At 39.6% G+C, this 12,144-nt stretch overlaps 1 protein-coding gene across 1 annotated transcript in view; it reads right to left on the bottom strand.

Annotated features, from left to right (window-relative positions):
• ASB7 (ankyrin repeat and SOCS box containing 7) overlaps positions 1-12,073 on the bottom strand; it is a 49,743-nt gene extending 37,670 nt beyond the window's left edge. The window contains exons 1-4 of the mRNA XM_008687584.2: positions 11,464-12,073; positions 11,207-11,301; positions 3,891-4,012; positions 1,780-2,041 (exon numbers count right to left, since the gene is read on the bottom strand). Of these exons, the coding sequence (XP_008685806.1) occupies positions 1,780-1,990 (211 nt within the window). The 5' untranslated portion in view covers positions 1,991-2,041; positions 3,891-4,012; positions 11,207-11,301; positions 11,464-12,073. The remainder of the gene's footprint in view (positions 1-1,779; positions 2,042-3,890; positions 4,013-11,206; positions 11,302-11,463) is intronic.
• Positions 12,074-12,144: the final 71 nt, after the last annotated feature.

Raw genomic sequence — 12,144 nt, forward strand, 5'->3', positions numbered from 1 at the left:
AGGCAGAGCTGAGTAATTATGACAGAGACAGTAGAGTTTGCAAAGCCTAAAATATTTACTATCTGCCCTTTTACAGAAAAAATTTGCCAATCCCTGATATTAAAAAACAAAAACAAAAAACACTTAAGTTATATAGTTGAGTGAAAAACAACTATAGAATAATATGGTCAATATGATATCATTTATGCTCTAAAGCCACACACAACACAATAGGACATATTTTCTATGAGAACAATAATGTCGGGAAATGACCCCAAACTCATACCTATGGTTACTTCTGAGTGGGGACAGACATAAAGGATTGGGAGTTGGGCAAAGGGGTCTTTGGCTTTTACTTGTAATTTATCTGAAAACTGTTTTATTTAAGGAGACAATATATGACCTGAGTAACTGAACTTTTTTTTTTTTTTTTTTTAGTTAATTTTTTAAAAGCAAGGCTGGTGGCAGCAGAAAGTAACAGGACTAGGTTGGATTAAAACTGCAAACTCTGACCTTGGTAAGCAGAGCCAGAATTTTAAGTGTTCTGATCCTACACCCACCTTTCAGTTTTTTTCCAATCTGTCTCCTGTTCCTCTTCCATTTTTCCCTTCACTAACTTCGGAAGTGAGCTTTCCAAGGTTTAAGGTGAAATGAGGTAGGAGCAAGAGCAGCAGGAGGGCTGGAAGGCAGCTACGAAGGAGGCATGGGACAGCAAATGGCTGGGCCCTGTCCACAGTCCACTGTTCCAGGGATCTAGTTCCTATTACAGGGCCCCTGGGATGTGTGAAGACTCAGTCTCAGGCTTAGCAGTGCCCTGCAATTAGTTCCTGCTCACAGTGCACACGATTCACACAGCCCTCACCAGAGCCCTGGGGCTTCTAGAGTTCTCTGTACTTCAAGGAGGTTTACAAGTTTGACTAGTCTCGTAACACAGTACACCTTAAAAATGAAGCTAACCGATTGTCAAATTGCAATTCAGGCCCCCAAAGGGCACGTATGGAACCTGAGTCCCAACTACGCTGCTTTACGCCATCATCACAGAGATCAAATGGGTACAAATGATAAAATACATACAGTCCATCTCTGGAAAAGAAAGTAAGTAGAAATTCAACTGGGGAAAAAAGTAAACTAATTTAGAGCAATTATTAGTTATTATTAATTATGGAAATTATTAACTATGGGAATGGACAGTTTTTTGAAGCAAGAGCATAAAATGTCAAAGGTGGCTCCCAATTTGTGTGTATTTATACAAAACGGATCTCAGGTAACCTGTCTTCTAAGCTAGAAACTACGTACAATTCTGGAAAAGGCAAGAGCTCTAAAACAGCAATAAAAGAAACCATCCAAAAGTTTTTTTTTTTTTTTACAAGAGGTAAATTCAAAAGATACAATGCTATTAAGGCCATGATATTTAAAGGGGCCTGTACTAGGTCTCTGTTTGCACGAGCAATTACCAAAGGGGAAACTTATGTAACTCTCTAATTGTGGGTCCCACAGCCACTTCTGCTTCTGAAACAAAAGCAACTGGACAACATGAAGGGTTGCTGGGAAAACCTGGCTGCATAAAAAATAGAGCTATGGGGGGGAAAAAGCGCATTCACCAGACTGCTCTTTTAAACAATTTGGTTTAAAAAAAAACTCAGCATAATTGCAACAAATATTCACAAAGGCGAGAATAAGAAGTTGGGTGTTAACCAAAGAGAAGCGATAAATGTTTTATATACATGGGCACATACATTTTAAACTAAATAGAATTTAAGTTTCTCCTTGGTAAGAAAAGTTTGCTTCTGGTAAACTCACCTCCATGTTCTAGAAATACTCGAACACATCTTTCCTTCCCTCTTGCTGCAGAGAAATGAAGCAGGGTCCAGCCATTAGCATCCCGGCCATTGGGAGAATAGCCTTGTTCTAGCATCTTCCGTACTGTGTGAACATCCCCAGCGGCCACTGCAGCCTGAATCTGCAATTCTTCCTGGAGTTCAGGGTTCCTTCGACAGTGGTGGTGTAACATCCTAGCTGAGTCCGCTTTTTACAAAGGATTCATTAGGTCACCGGGAACAGCCTTTGAGGGGAAGCAGAATACAAGAAATTTAGAATACGTGGCTCCTCATGGTGTGTCTGTTAAATGGCATAGAATTTTCCATTGTTAAATTGTGTAAATCTGAGTAATGACAGCTCATCCGACTACAACTAAGTAACATGCACCTGTTATGACCAAATTTCCCTAAGATTATAAAAGATTTCAAACAAAAAGCCAGGCTTAAAGCTCTAAATTTCTGAAACAGGACATTTCTTCTGTAGTCTTCTGAAGACTCAAAGCAAAGATCTCATGAACGTAGCAGCATTATTTCAGGTATAATGGAAGATGACGCTGGACAGCTAGAAAATGGGAGACAAGAGAGGAGTTGGATGGGTTTGATTTCCCTCATGCACAGTTATAAACCATTCAAGGATTCTATCACAGATTAGTGAGTGAATAGGGACAGTTCACGTGGACAATTGATAGACTACGGACAATGGACAATTCATAGACTATGAAGACTACAGACCTTTAACTATGAGAAAGCAGTTAAAAAAAAAAAGTAAAAAACTTTAGGTGAGTCCTAAAGTATTTCAACAATATTTTATTTTTAGCCCTAAAGGGCGAAAGGTTTGGGGAGGGAGGGGGATGGGGAAGTAGATGGAGTGAATTAAAGTAAAATGCACAGACAACATGTATTTTCCTTTTGTTTATTTCTTTTTCTCTTTCTCTCCTCCCTACCTTATTATTTGATGCACGATTAACCACCCCTCTTTTTCTGCCACATATCTTTTCTACTAGTCTAATTTGTTTTCCAGAAGTTTGACTCTTGCAGAGTACCAAGATCACACAAAATATGTGAACATTGTAAGAACTGAAACATTCTGTTGACTCACCACATGAAAAAAATCATTTTAAAGAAAAAGGAGTGTACTGAATTTCTGCACTCTCTAATAGGTCACAAAAGAGGTGTGCATTCAGACTCAATATAAAATGAGATCTCCTTCCTGTGAAGAAGAAAAGTCCAAACTGAATTGGTGAAAAGTGGCATCGTACACATGTGTGTGCAAAAACTTTGGCAGTGCATTTTTAAGCTTTACGGAAGCTTACAGAAGCTTAAACTAACATGCTTCTAAAAAGCCATTCCATCTGGGCTAATTTTAAGGAATAGATTAGACTCATCTTCTAATTAGTAGGCTTCCATTTCTAAAAATAAAAAATTATGTGATAAAGTCCTTTAAAGACATTTTGGTCTCCTATGTAGGTTAGACATCTTGGGATAATCTTGTTACCAATAATAATCTATCTTGTAAAACTTCTCGTTATATATTGTACAAAGGTAAACTTAAGCCTGACCTAGGTCAAATCGTCACAGCTTAAGAGTAAAATCAAGTATCTTATGTTGTTTTGTACATTGAAAATGGTTATTTTAAACTCCTACATATTACTATTAAGTAATATAATTTAAAACGAGAAATTTCCTGACAATTTGTTTTCTTAATAAACATGATTTCCCCCTTATCTCTTCACTCAACTACTTTTTCAATCAACACTATAAAATCAAGTCTCCTGTCTTAGAAATTTTAAAACCGAAAATCCTTTTGGAATAGGTTTTTGCTTGTTTTTAGAGTTATAAGACAAGATGTTGAAGACCATTAGAAGAAATTAATGAAAACTACTACTACTATGTGCTCAAAACAATCAGCTTCAGATTTTTTTTAAAAAAATGAGACAATTATCTTGGCACTTAAATGAGGTCTACTGTGCAAGATCCAATCAATGTCAAGGCAAACCTGGATTTTCTTTTAGCAAGTGCTGTGTGTTGTACACATTAGTGGATCTGAAGGAAATCAAGAACTGCACAGATGACCAATGGCCCCCAGTCACCTACCTTATGGAAGAACGTCCCTTCTCCTGATACGTGGATTGCCTAACAACCATTGTGCACATACAGCATCGTGAGGAGGCGGCTCAGAGTGTGTCCAGACGGCGGCGTGAATGAGCTTCCTTAACCTAAAAACAAATACCAATTATGGGAAGATTCCTCCAAATAATAAAGAGTCAGAGTTGCTGCACCGTCTACTTTTTGACAAGCTTAAATTTTAGCACTTTATAACAAACTTACAGAGCACAGAAAGAACTCAGATCAACGCTTCAAGAAAATCATCTTGGTACCTATGTTAATCTCCAAACTGGTATAGACTATGGTTTATTTTCAGGAATGTTTTCCCCTAAAAGGGCAGTTTTTTGGAAATGAACAAAGATAATTTAAAAAAAAATCACACATTTGGTATTTGGATACAAACACAGGTTCCTTTTATTTTTTTGCTCTTTTCAGAATATATTTTCAGACTTGATTCATCTGAATTACTTTTCAACTGACACTGTAGGCGCTTGCTCTTTCTAAACAGGATAAAAATGAAAGTATGTGTTCATTCAATACAGTAGGTGGCCAGGGACAAAATGGAATCTATGACAACTAAAAGGAGATTATGTCTTTAAATGCTGGTACTTCATATGCCCAAAAAGCATTATGTTAACCATTTTGAAACTGTTGTTCCTTTATGCCTACATCAAAATAGGTAAAAGATTAACAATATTTCTTGCCAGGTTCCCCACACGAATTTTTAAAAACATTTTCTCTACAACTTTAAGAAAAAGAGCCTTTCTCCATGTAAATTAAATCCTAGGTCTGTGAATTCCACTAAGGTTAAGAGCACATACTAAGTTCCACACATTACACTAGAATCACTCTAGGAATTACTCACTGGGAAAACTGCCATCCCTTCCCCATGGGGTGGGTGTGCTAAGCCCTGTGTCACTTAAACAGGAAAGGTCAGGTGACCTGGCAACCTGACATGCTTTTGGGAAGACTGGCAGTCACAGGTGCTCCTGGGTGCGCACCAGAATTTTCAACCCACCCAAATTAGGGTAGTCCAGTTGGACCCTTTCCTTTTTCCACACCTTTTTCTCCCTTGTCAAACTTCTTCAAGAAAGGCCAAAGAGTTGACCAAGATGCACTTGGAAATAATATCTGACTTAAAACTGCCTATCATTTCTAAAAAAAAAAAATGAATTAGACATGATCAGAACAACTCTTACAAGGCAAGCTGCAAAAAATGCGGAACTATCCTTACAGAAATGCCCAATTCTGAGAGTGGGGCAAGAAAAGAAATATACAATATGAGCCTGGAGCATCTCACTGTGCCAAAAAGGAAGTGCTCAAAGAAAAATGCAGTGATGGGGCTATGTCACAGGAACACAGGAGCCAATGAATACAGCTCTCAGTAGCCAAGATGGAACAATTTCAACACAATAATTCAAGTACTACTGAAGTCTAACCCGAAGTATAGAATACTGATATGCCCATATTGCTATCACTCTTTGAATAAATAAATAAAGGAGGGGAGAAGAAACAAAATCTGTGCATAATTCCAAAGAATTGCGTAGATTCTCCCTACTCAAGGAGGTAGAGCATAAGTCCCTCTCCTTTAGTGTGGGCCATGCATAGTGACTTCCTTCCAATGAGGACAGCACGGAAACCTGAAAGACATTGTCTCAGCTCAGTGATCATGGTTAACAGCAGCAGTGCCAAGTCATGTTATTAGTATGATATAATGAGAATGGCAATTTACCTTGGTGCTCTTTTTCTCCAAAGCACATAACCTCAGTCTAATCATGAGAAAAATACCAGACAAATTCCAATTGAGGGACACTCTACGAAATACCTGACCAGTAGTCCTCAAAATGTCAAGGCCATCAAAAACAAGGAAGTCTGAGAAACTGTCACGGCCAAAAAGAGCTTAAGGAGGCAAGATGACTAAATGTAATGTGGTGTCCTAGATGAGATCCTGGAACAGAAGAAAGGTATTAGGTAAAAGGTAAGGAAATCTGATTATGATATAGATTTTAACTAATAATAATGCTCACTGTTGGTTCGTTAACCGTGACAAATGCATCTATGATATAAGATGTTAGTGGAAACTGGGTGTGAAGTATATGGGAATTCTGTACTATCTGTGCATGTTTTTCTATAAAATCTTTTCTATAAAATCTTTCTATAAAATAGTTTTCTATATAAATCCAAAACTATACTAAAATAAAAACTCTATTTAAAAAATGCAAACTGAGGTCTCCAATGATGAGCCTCCAGCATTTTCCACAAATGAACAGGTGATTACTTTCTACATGAGCTACATTTCAAAAATCAACACCACTGGATACCTTATTTCCAAGGGTGTCTTTGGTATCCCTGCCTCCCAAGAGAAGTGGAGATGACCGTCCACGGTTTCAAGCCTTTAAGAATCCTTGTTCTAACTGTCTTCCATCTACCCATGGCCCCTTCCCTGGAGGCAGACGGGGTATGCGTGGAGGAGGACATGCAAGGCGGGAGTGGAGGAGAATACGAAATGGTATTAATTTATTAATAATATCAAGAAAAGGCTGCATTAAAAGATGAAATGACTCTTTCTCTCAACAAGAAAGGTGCACAAACCACAGTAACTTGTGATAATGCTCTATGGGCTCCTTCATTCAGACAAATGAAAGTCCACTGAGTGCCTGACGTGTGTTTGGCACACTGCTGAGCCTTGGCCACTGCTGTTACCTCTTGGTAGAACTTTAACAGAAAGTTCTTGGGAAACCTGGGTGGCTCAGATGGTTAAGCGGTTGCCTTCAGCTAAGGTCATCATCCCAGGGTCCTGGGATCGAGCCCCACATCGGGCTTCCTGCTCCTCAGGAAGTCTGCATCTCCCTCTCCCTCTGCCCCTCTTCCCACTTGTGCTCTCTTTCGCTCTTGCTCTCTCAAATAAAATCTTAAAAAAAAAAAAAAAGGAAAGTTCCGCATACTTAAAATAAATCAAATATACCTAGAAATGTTAAGATCATTTTTCTCTTTTCTGACAATACTAAGTGCTATAAATAATAACCATAGGTTTGAACCAAAAAAGCACACTTCACATGCATCAGTCTTTCCTGGAAAAAATAGACACTTAATTCCTGTCAGCTGTATCCCTTAAGTTATGAAGGGCAATGACTTATTACCAAAATATCCATTATAATAGCCAAGGCACGAGACAAGTAGTAAATTTTATCTTGGTGTTATGTGAGTTTGCACTTAACAGAATTTAGCTATCCACATGTGAATAAATTTTTTTTAAAAGACTACTGAACTGAAAAAGGAAATACACTATCCAGTGCTAAAGGTGTCTCTTAAGAATCACAGAGGAAGTCCAGAGATGAGATTGGAAAAAAGTCTATTTCCCCTCAAGTGAAGTTCGAAAATCTGAGAGCTTCTGGAAGTCACCTATAAAATGAAAGAATATGGCCATGGAGGCAATTTTCTAAAGAAATATATGTAAATGTGAGTTGTTTTAAATTAATGACTCAGAATGACTAAAATTCTGAGGGTGCAATCTTAGAAATTCCATTTCAGGTTTCAGTCAGAAAAGAGGAAAAAAAAAAAAACATTCAAACGAGGAAGACTTCAGAATTACATATCAAAATGAGCCACTTCCCCAATGTGGGAACACATTTTGAGGAATGTGTGTTGGGATTGTTTGGTGAATGTGTGTTGATAATGGGATAGTGTGTTGAATAGCGTATTTAAATTTTATGAATCCATCTTTTTCTACCCTACACGGTGTCAAAGGAAAACCATTCAGGCCTCTGAGCTTTTACACTGTTGACCATACTAGACTATAAATTTAGGAATTAAAATGTTACCACTAAATTCCATAAAGATGCCAAGTGAACTTGCATTAAGTTGAAACCAAATTTCTTGCTTCACATAATTAAAAGAAGTTTATATTCACAGAACAGAGCGAAGCGTAAAATAACTATAAAACAAAATACAGTTAAGACCTGTCTAAAATTGTATAAAACTTTCACCAGATCTGCCACATGTCCCCAGTTTCCTTTGGCATAAATGATTAGTCTCTAATGGCTTTTTGCATATTATTTTCACTAAAAGTCCACACATTTTTGGATTAAGTGATACAAATTAGAACTGTGCTTTCAGATTTCACACAAACTAGAAACAAGATAACAGCTTGCTACTCAAAAAAGGAAATAAGCATTTCTTTGTAGAGCAAACAGAGACACAGGCTGGTATGAAAATAAAATCAGCAACTCCAAGGATAGTGGCTCTGAGAAAAAAAACCATCACAGGCTCACAGGTCCTAGATGGCTGCAGGAACACAAGGCCCAAAGCATGCCACACCACTGAGGTCTCTACTGAACAGCACTATTTGTATGATCAAGAGCTTGCAACCCAAAATCAAGTAGAAGTGTGTTTTAGTATCACTCCACATAGTTAGCATGGCGTTTATGTTCTAGAACAAGTAAGGGCATTCATATTTCCTCCAAATTGCTGGGCCTCCATGTAACACAAGGATGTATTATCATGCACGACTTATCTACAATTCTCATACGTTCCAGCAGGAAAAACCAACCATTTTCATGGAATGTGGAAGAGGCAAGAGAGGAGATTGTATAACTCACTTAATCCAGGCTCAACTCAAGGTTTAAATCACAAGTATTGTAAAGGAGGAGGTCTTGTCAATATTATCCTAGTAACTCACGTCTGGCACGATCATCTTAGCAGCCTCACGTCAGTACTGAGGAAGTTAGCAAGAAAGCAGACAATCATTCTCTACTTAGGGAGTGTCTTCACTTGGGAATGACATGAAAGGCTGTCAGTCAGATATCAGGTACGCTTATATAAACTTTATCTGACTTTAGACTTCTTGGGAATCGTATGAATTTCTATGTTATCAAAGTTAAACGCAAAGAAAATAGATATTATATATAGCATAATATTAAGCAATTGTGAACGGTATCACTTCAGGTATAAAGACAAAACTACGGAGCCAAAGCATCCTCAAAATACATCACTGAAGATCTTCAGTTAAAATCAGTTATTCTCCCTATGTGACTATAAATCTGTATTTGGTTATCAAATAAATTGGGTTCTTTACCTTTTTTTTTTTTTTCTTTAAAAACCCATGTACCTGGCAAGAGAATTCAGACAAAGTTAACTAGCGGGTTGAAAAATGTAAACTAACTGTCCATGTTGGTAAATAATTACCCGGATTAAATGTTTTAAATGTTCAGCATGACCTAGACCAAACACTCTCAGTCATGCTAGTATTTGCAACCAATACCAACAATTTATATATATATATATATATATTCCCTAATACTAGAAAAACTGTTAAAAGCTGAAAGGGGATCAATGAAATATTTAAGCAATGAGAATAATCTGGATGGCAACCAGGAGAAAGCAATGTCATTTCTGTGCCGTCCATGCTTGACTTGCCACAGACCCGCTCTCTTATCATCTCAGGTGGTAACACCCCTTGCAAATGAAAACACGCTAGAGTTCTATCTAAAGTAGAAAAAATATTTAAGTGAGAAGGCCTGAACAGAAAATACAGAATTCATTTTTACCTTAAACACATACTTAAAATATGTTAGCATTAAAAAAAAAATTCCTGGGGCGCCTGGGTGGCACAGCAGTTGGGCGTCTGCCTTCGGCTCAGGGCATGATCCCGACGTTATGGGATCGAGCCCCACATCAGGCTCCTCCACTAGGAGCCTGCTTCTTCCTCTCCCACTCTCCCTGCTTGTGTTCCCTCTCTCACTGGCTGTCTCTATCTCTGTCGAATAAATAAATAAAATCTTAAAAAAAAAAAAATCCTAAAGTCATCATTAGGCATCTCTCTGGTGATTTGCATATTTAAATAAAGAAAATTGCCTTTAACTTGATAGACCTAAGCATAGTTTTTACTGAAATGAAGTGGGCCCTATATAAAGGCTGCCCTAAATGTTCACCATGGGAGCAGTCACTGCTAGATACTGATTTTCAGTCTCACTCAGTAGCATACACTCTTGGGTGTCAAGTTCCAGGTCTCAAGAAAAACACAAACCCTCAGAGCACTTAGAAATATCTTTAGGAATGTCTTCACAATTAAAAGAATCAGGAAAGACATTAATTTATTTTTGGAGAAGACAAAGTCCAGTGGAACAGAGTAAATCAAAAATTTCCTAACAACTTCTGCTATTTTAAGTACTTCTTTGTACCTGAAATTCCCAAAACAATCTGAGATATTAAAATAACTCTGAGATTAACCAGTCACTTTATACCCCTGTTATTGGATGGCAGAGAAGTCATTCACTTGACTAATTTCTGAATTAACTCTTATATAATTTCCCTGATCATATTCCCTCTTTAGGAAGTATATGGATGTCCTAAACTTACCTTCAGTGCATTTTCAGAGGCAGCAACAAAATACAGCGGCAGAAATGTGATCGTATGAATGAGATGCTTAAATTTCAATCTAATAAATTATCTATAAGGGTTTTGAGATGAAAAATCTCATCTATGAAGAGTGCAAAAATAAAGCCCTAAATTCTAAACACACCAAAACAGTCCTGTGCTTGCAAACTCTTGAGTGTCAATGATTAACATAATATTGTATAAAGTTTTTTAAGTTCTTCTAGAAAATCAAAGGTGTAACAAATATTACTTATCTTTATAACAGTTTCAAAATCCATCCACATCTGTCACACAGAAACACATAAAAGCCACAGGAGCTAATTATATTTAAGTGCTTCAGGGGCAAATTCTGCTTTCAAACTATCCACACTATCCAGGTACACAGATTCACTTTCCACTGGAAAAAAAGTCACATTATTTTCCGAAACTCATAAATTTCAAGCCATTACTGTACCTTCCTCTACCAAACCCTTGTCAGTTAGTTAACTCAAAAGATTTTCTGATAGAGGTAGAGGAAAGGTGATAGGAAGACATAAGGGGAAAACAGAAAATTGTGGTTTAATTAAAAAGCAGAGTCATTCAGAATTAACAAGCAATTAACAAGGAATTGAGGAATTCCTATGAGAGTAAGGTGGGGGGGAGCTACAAAAAGGTCTCAAAGTCTCAGAGCAGGGTAAATGGTACAACGTACAAGAGATAATGCAGAAAACGGAAACACAACGTACAGAGAGAAAGGGGAAAATATATTTCTGAGATAAAGCAGTTATTAATTAAAATCTTAAGGATCAGGCACAGTGTTTTGTTTTTGCTGGGAAACTGGGTGCCAGGAAAGAGTCACATTTCCAGGTAACTACACTGAAAATAAAGCAACGCTTAATGAGGTAGGGGCCAGGAATAAACAATGGGGGAGGGGAGATCTGGCTCATTACCTTTATAGAGGATGCTGGTCAGAGGCTCTCTGCTGCTTCTCTGGTGGGTGGCTTGACCCCTTCCTGCTCTCTCGTCTTCTCTAGCCAGCTCAAACCTGGAAAGCAGAAACCAGTGAGTGGTGCAGTGACCCAGGGGCGAGGAGGAGGGGGCTCTGAGGAAGGGGTAGCAAAGAAGAGTGGTAAGGGCAGACAGGAAGAAGCAGAGATTCTCTCTCCCAGCCAGCCCCTTTCCCCTCGGGGGAGGTAACTGACTTTACCTGTCTCCTCAGCTGCTGCTTCTCTTCCTCCTTTCAGCCTTCTCCACACTCACCAACTTCTCCATTGAACAAACACTCCAAGCAGGGCCGGACACGGGTGTTCCTGATCCTTCTCGGTGCTCACGGCCCCAGCCCGGCGAGCATCCGGACAGTCGAGCAGAACTGGGGCGACGGTCCTGACCGCCGGGCAGCCTCGGGGCAGGGGTGCAGGGAGGAAGTCCCGGCTCGAGTGGGGGGGGGGGGCAGCCCCGGTCTGAGGGCTCGGAGCAGGGGCTGCCGCGCTCCGGGCCGGAGGCTCGCAGCTACGGGGGCACACGGGAGGTCTCGGGGCAGCTAGGTCCCGGGTCATACAGGGTCCGAAGTGCCAGCTGCGGGGGCTCCAGGCAGGGGGCTTTCGAGATGCACTTTGCACTGGGCCACCCCCGCCCCCTCCCTCCAGCACTTTGGGGTCACTGGGATGGGACCAAGCCTTCAGCAGCCAATCAGCGGCCGCATCGGAGCCTGAGCCCGGAGCCGTAAACCAGGTCCGGGGTGGGTGGGGGTGGGGGGTGGGGGCGACTTGGTTGGTTGGTTGCTTCCTTCTCTCCTCCTTACCCCCAGCGGCCCCCACCCCTTGCCTGCCGTAAAGCCGTCTGCGCATTCGCGACAGTTAGAGGAGGCGTGCCGATCGAGGTTGGGAGT

The sequence above is a fragment of the Ursus maritimus genome, unplaced genomic scaffold (assembly GCF_017311325.1).
Source record: "Ursus maritimus isolate PB19 unplaced genomic scaffold, ASM1731132v1 scaffold_27, whole genome shotgun sequence".
Lineage (NCBI taxonomy): Eukaryota > Metazoa > Chordata > Mammalia > Carnivora > Ursidae > Ursus > Ursus maritimus.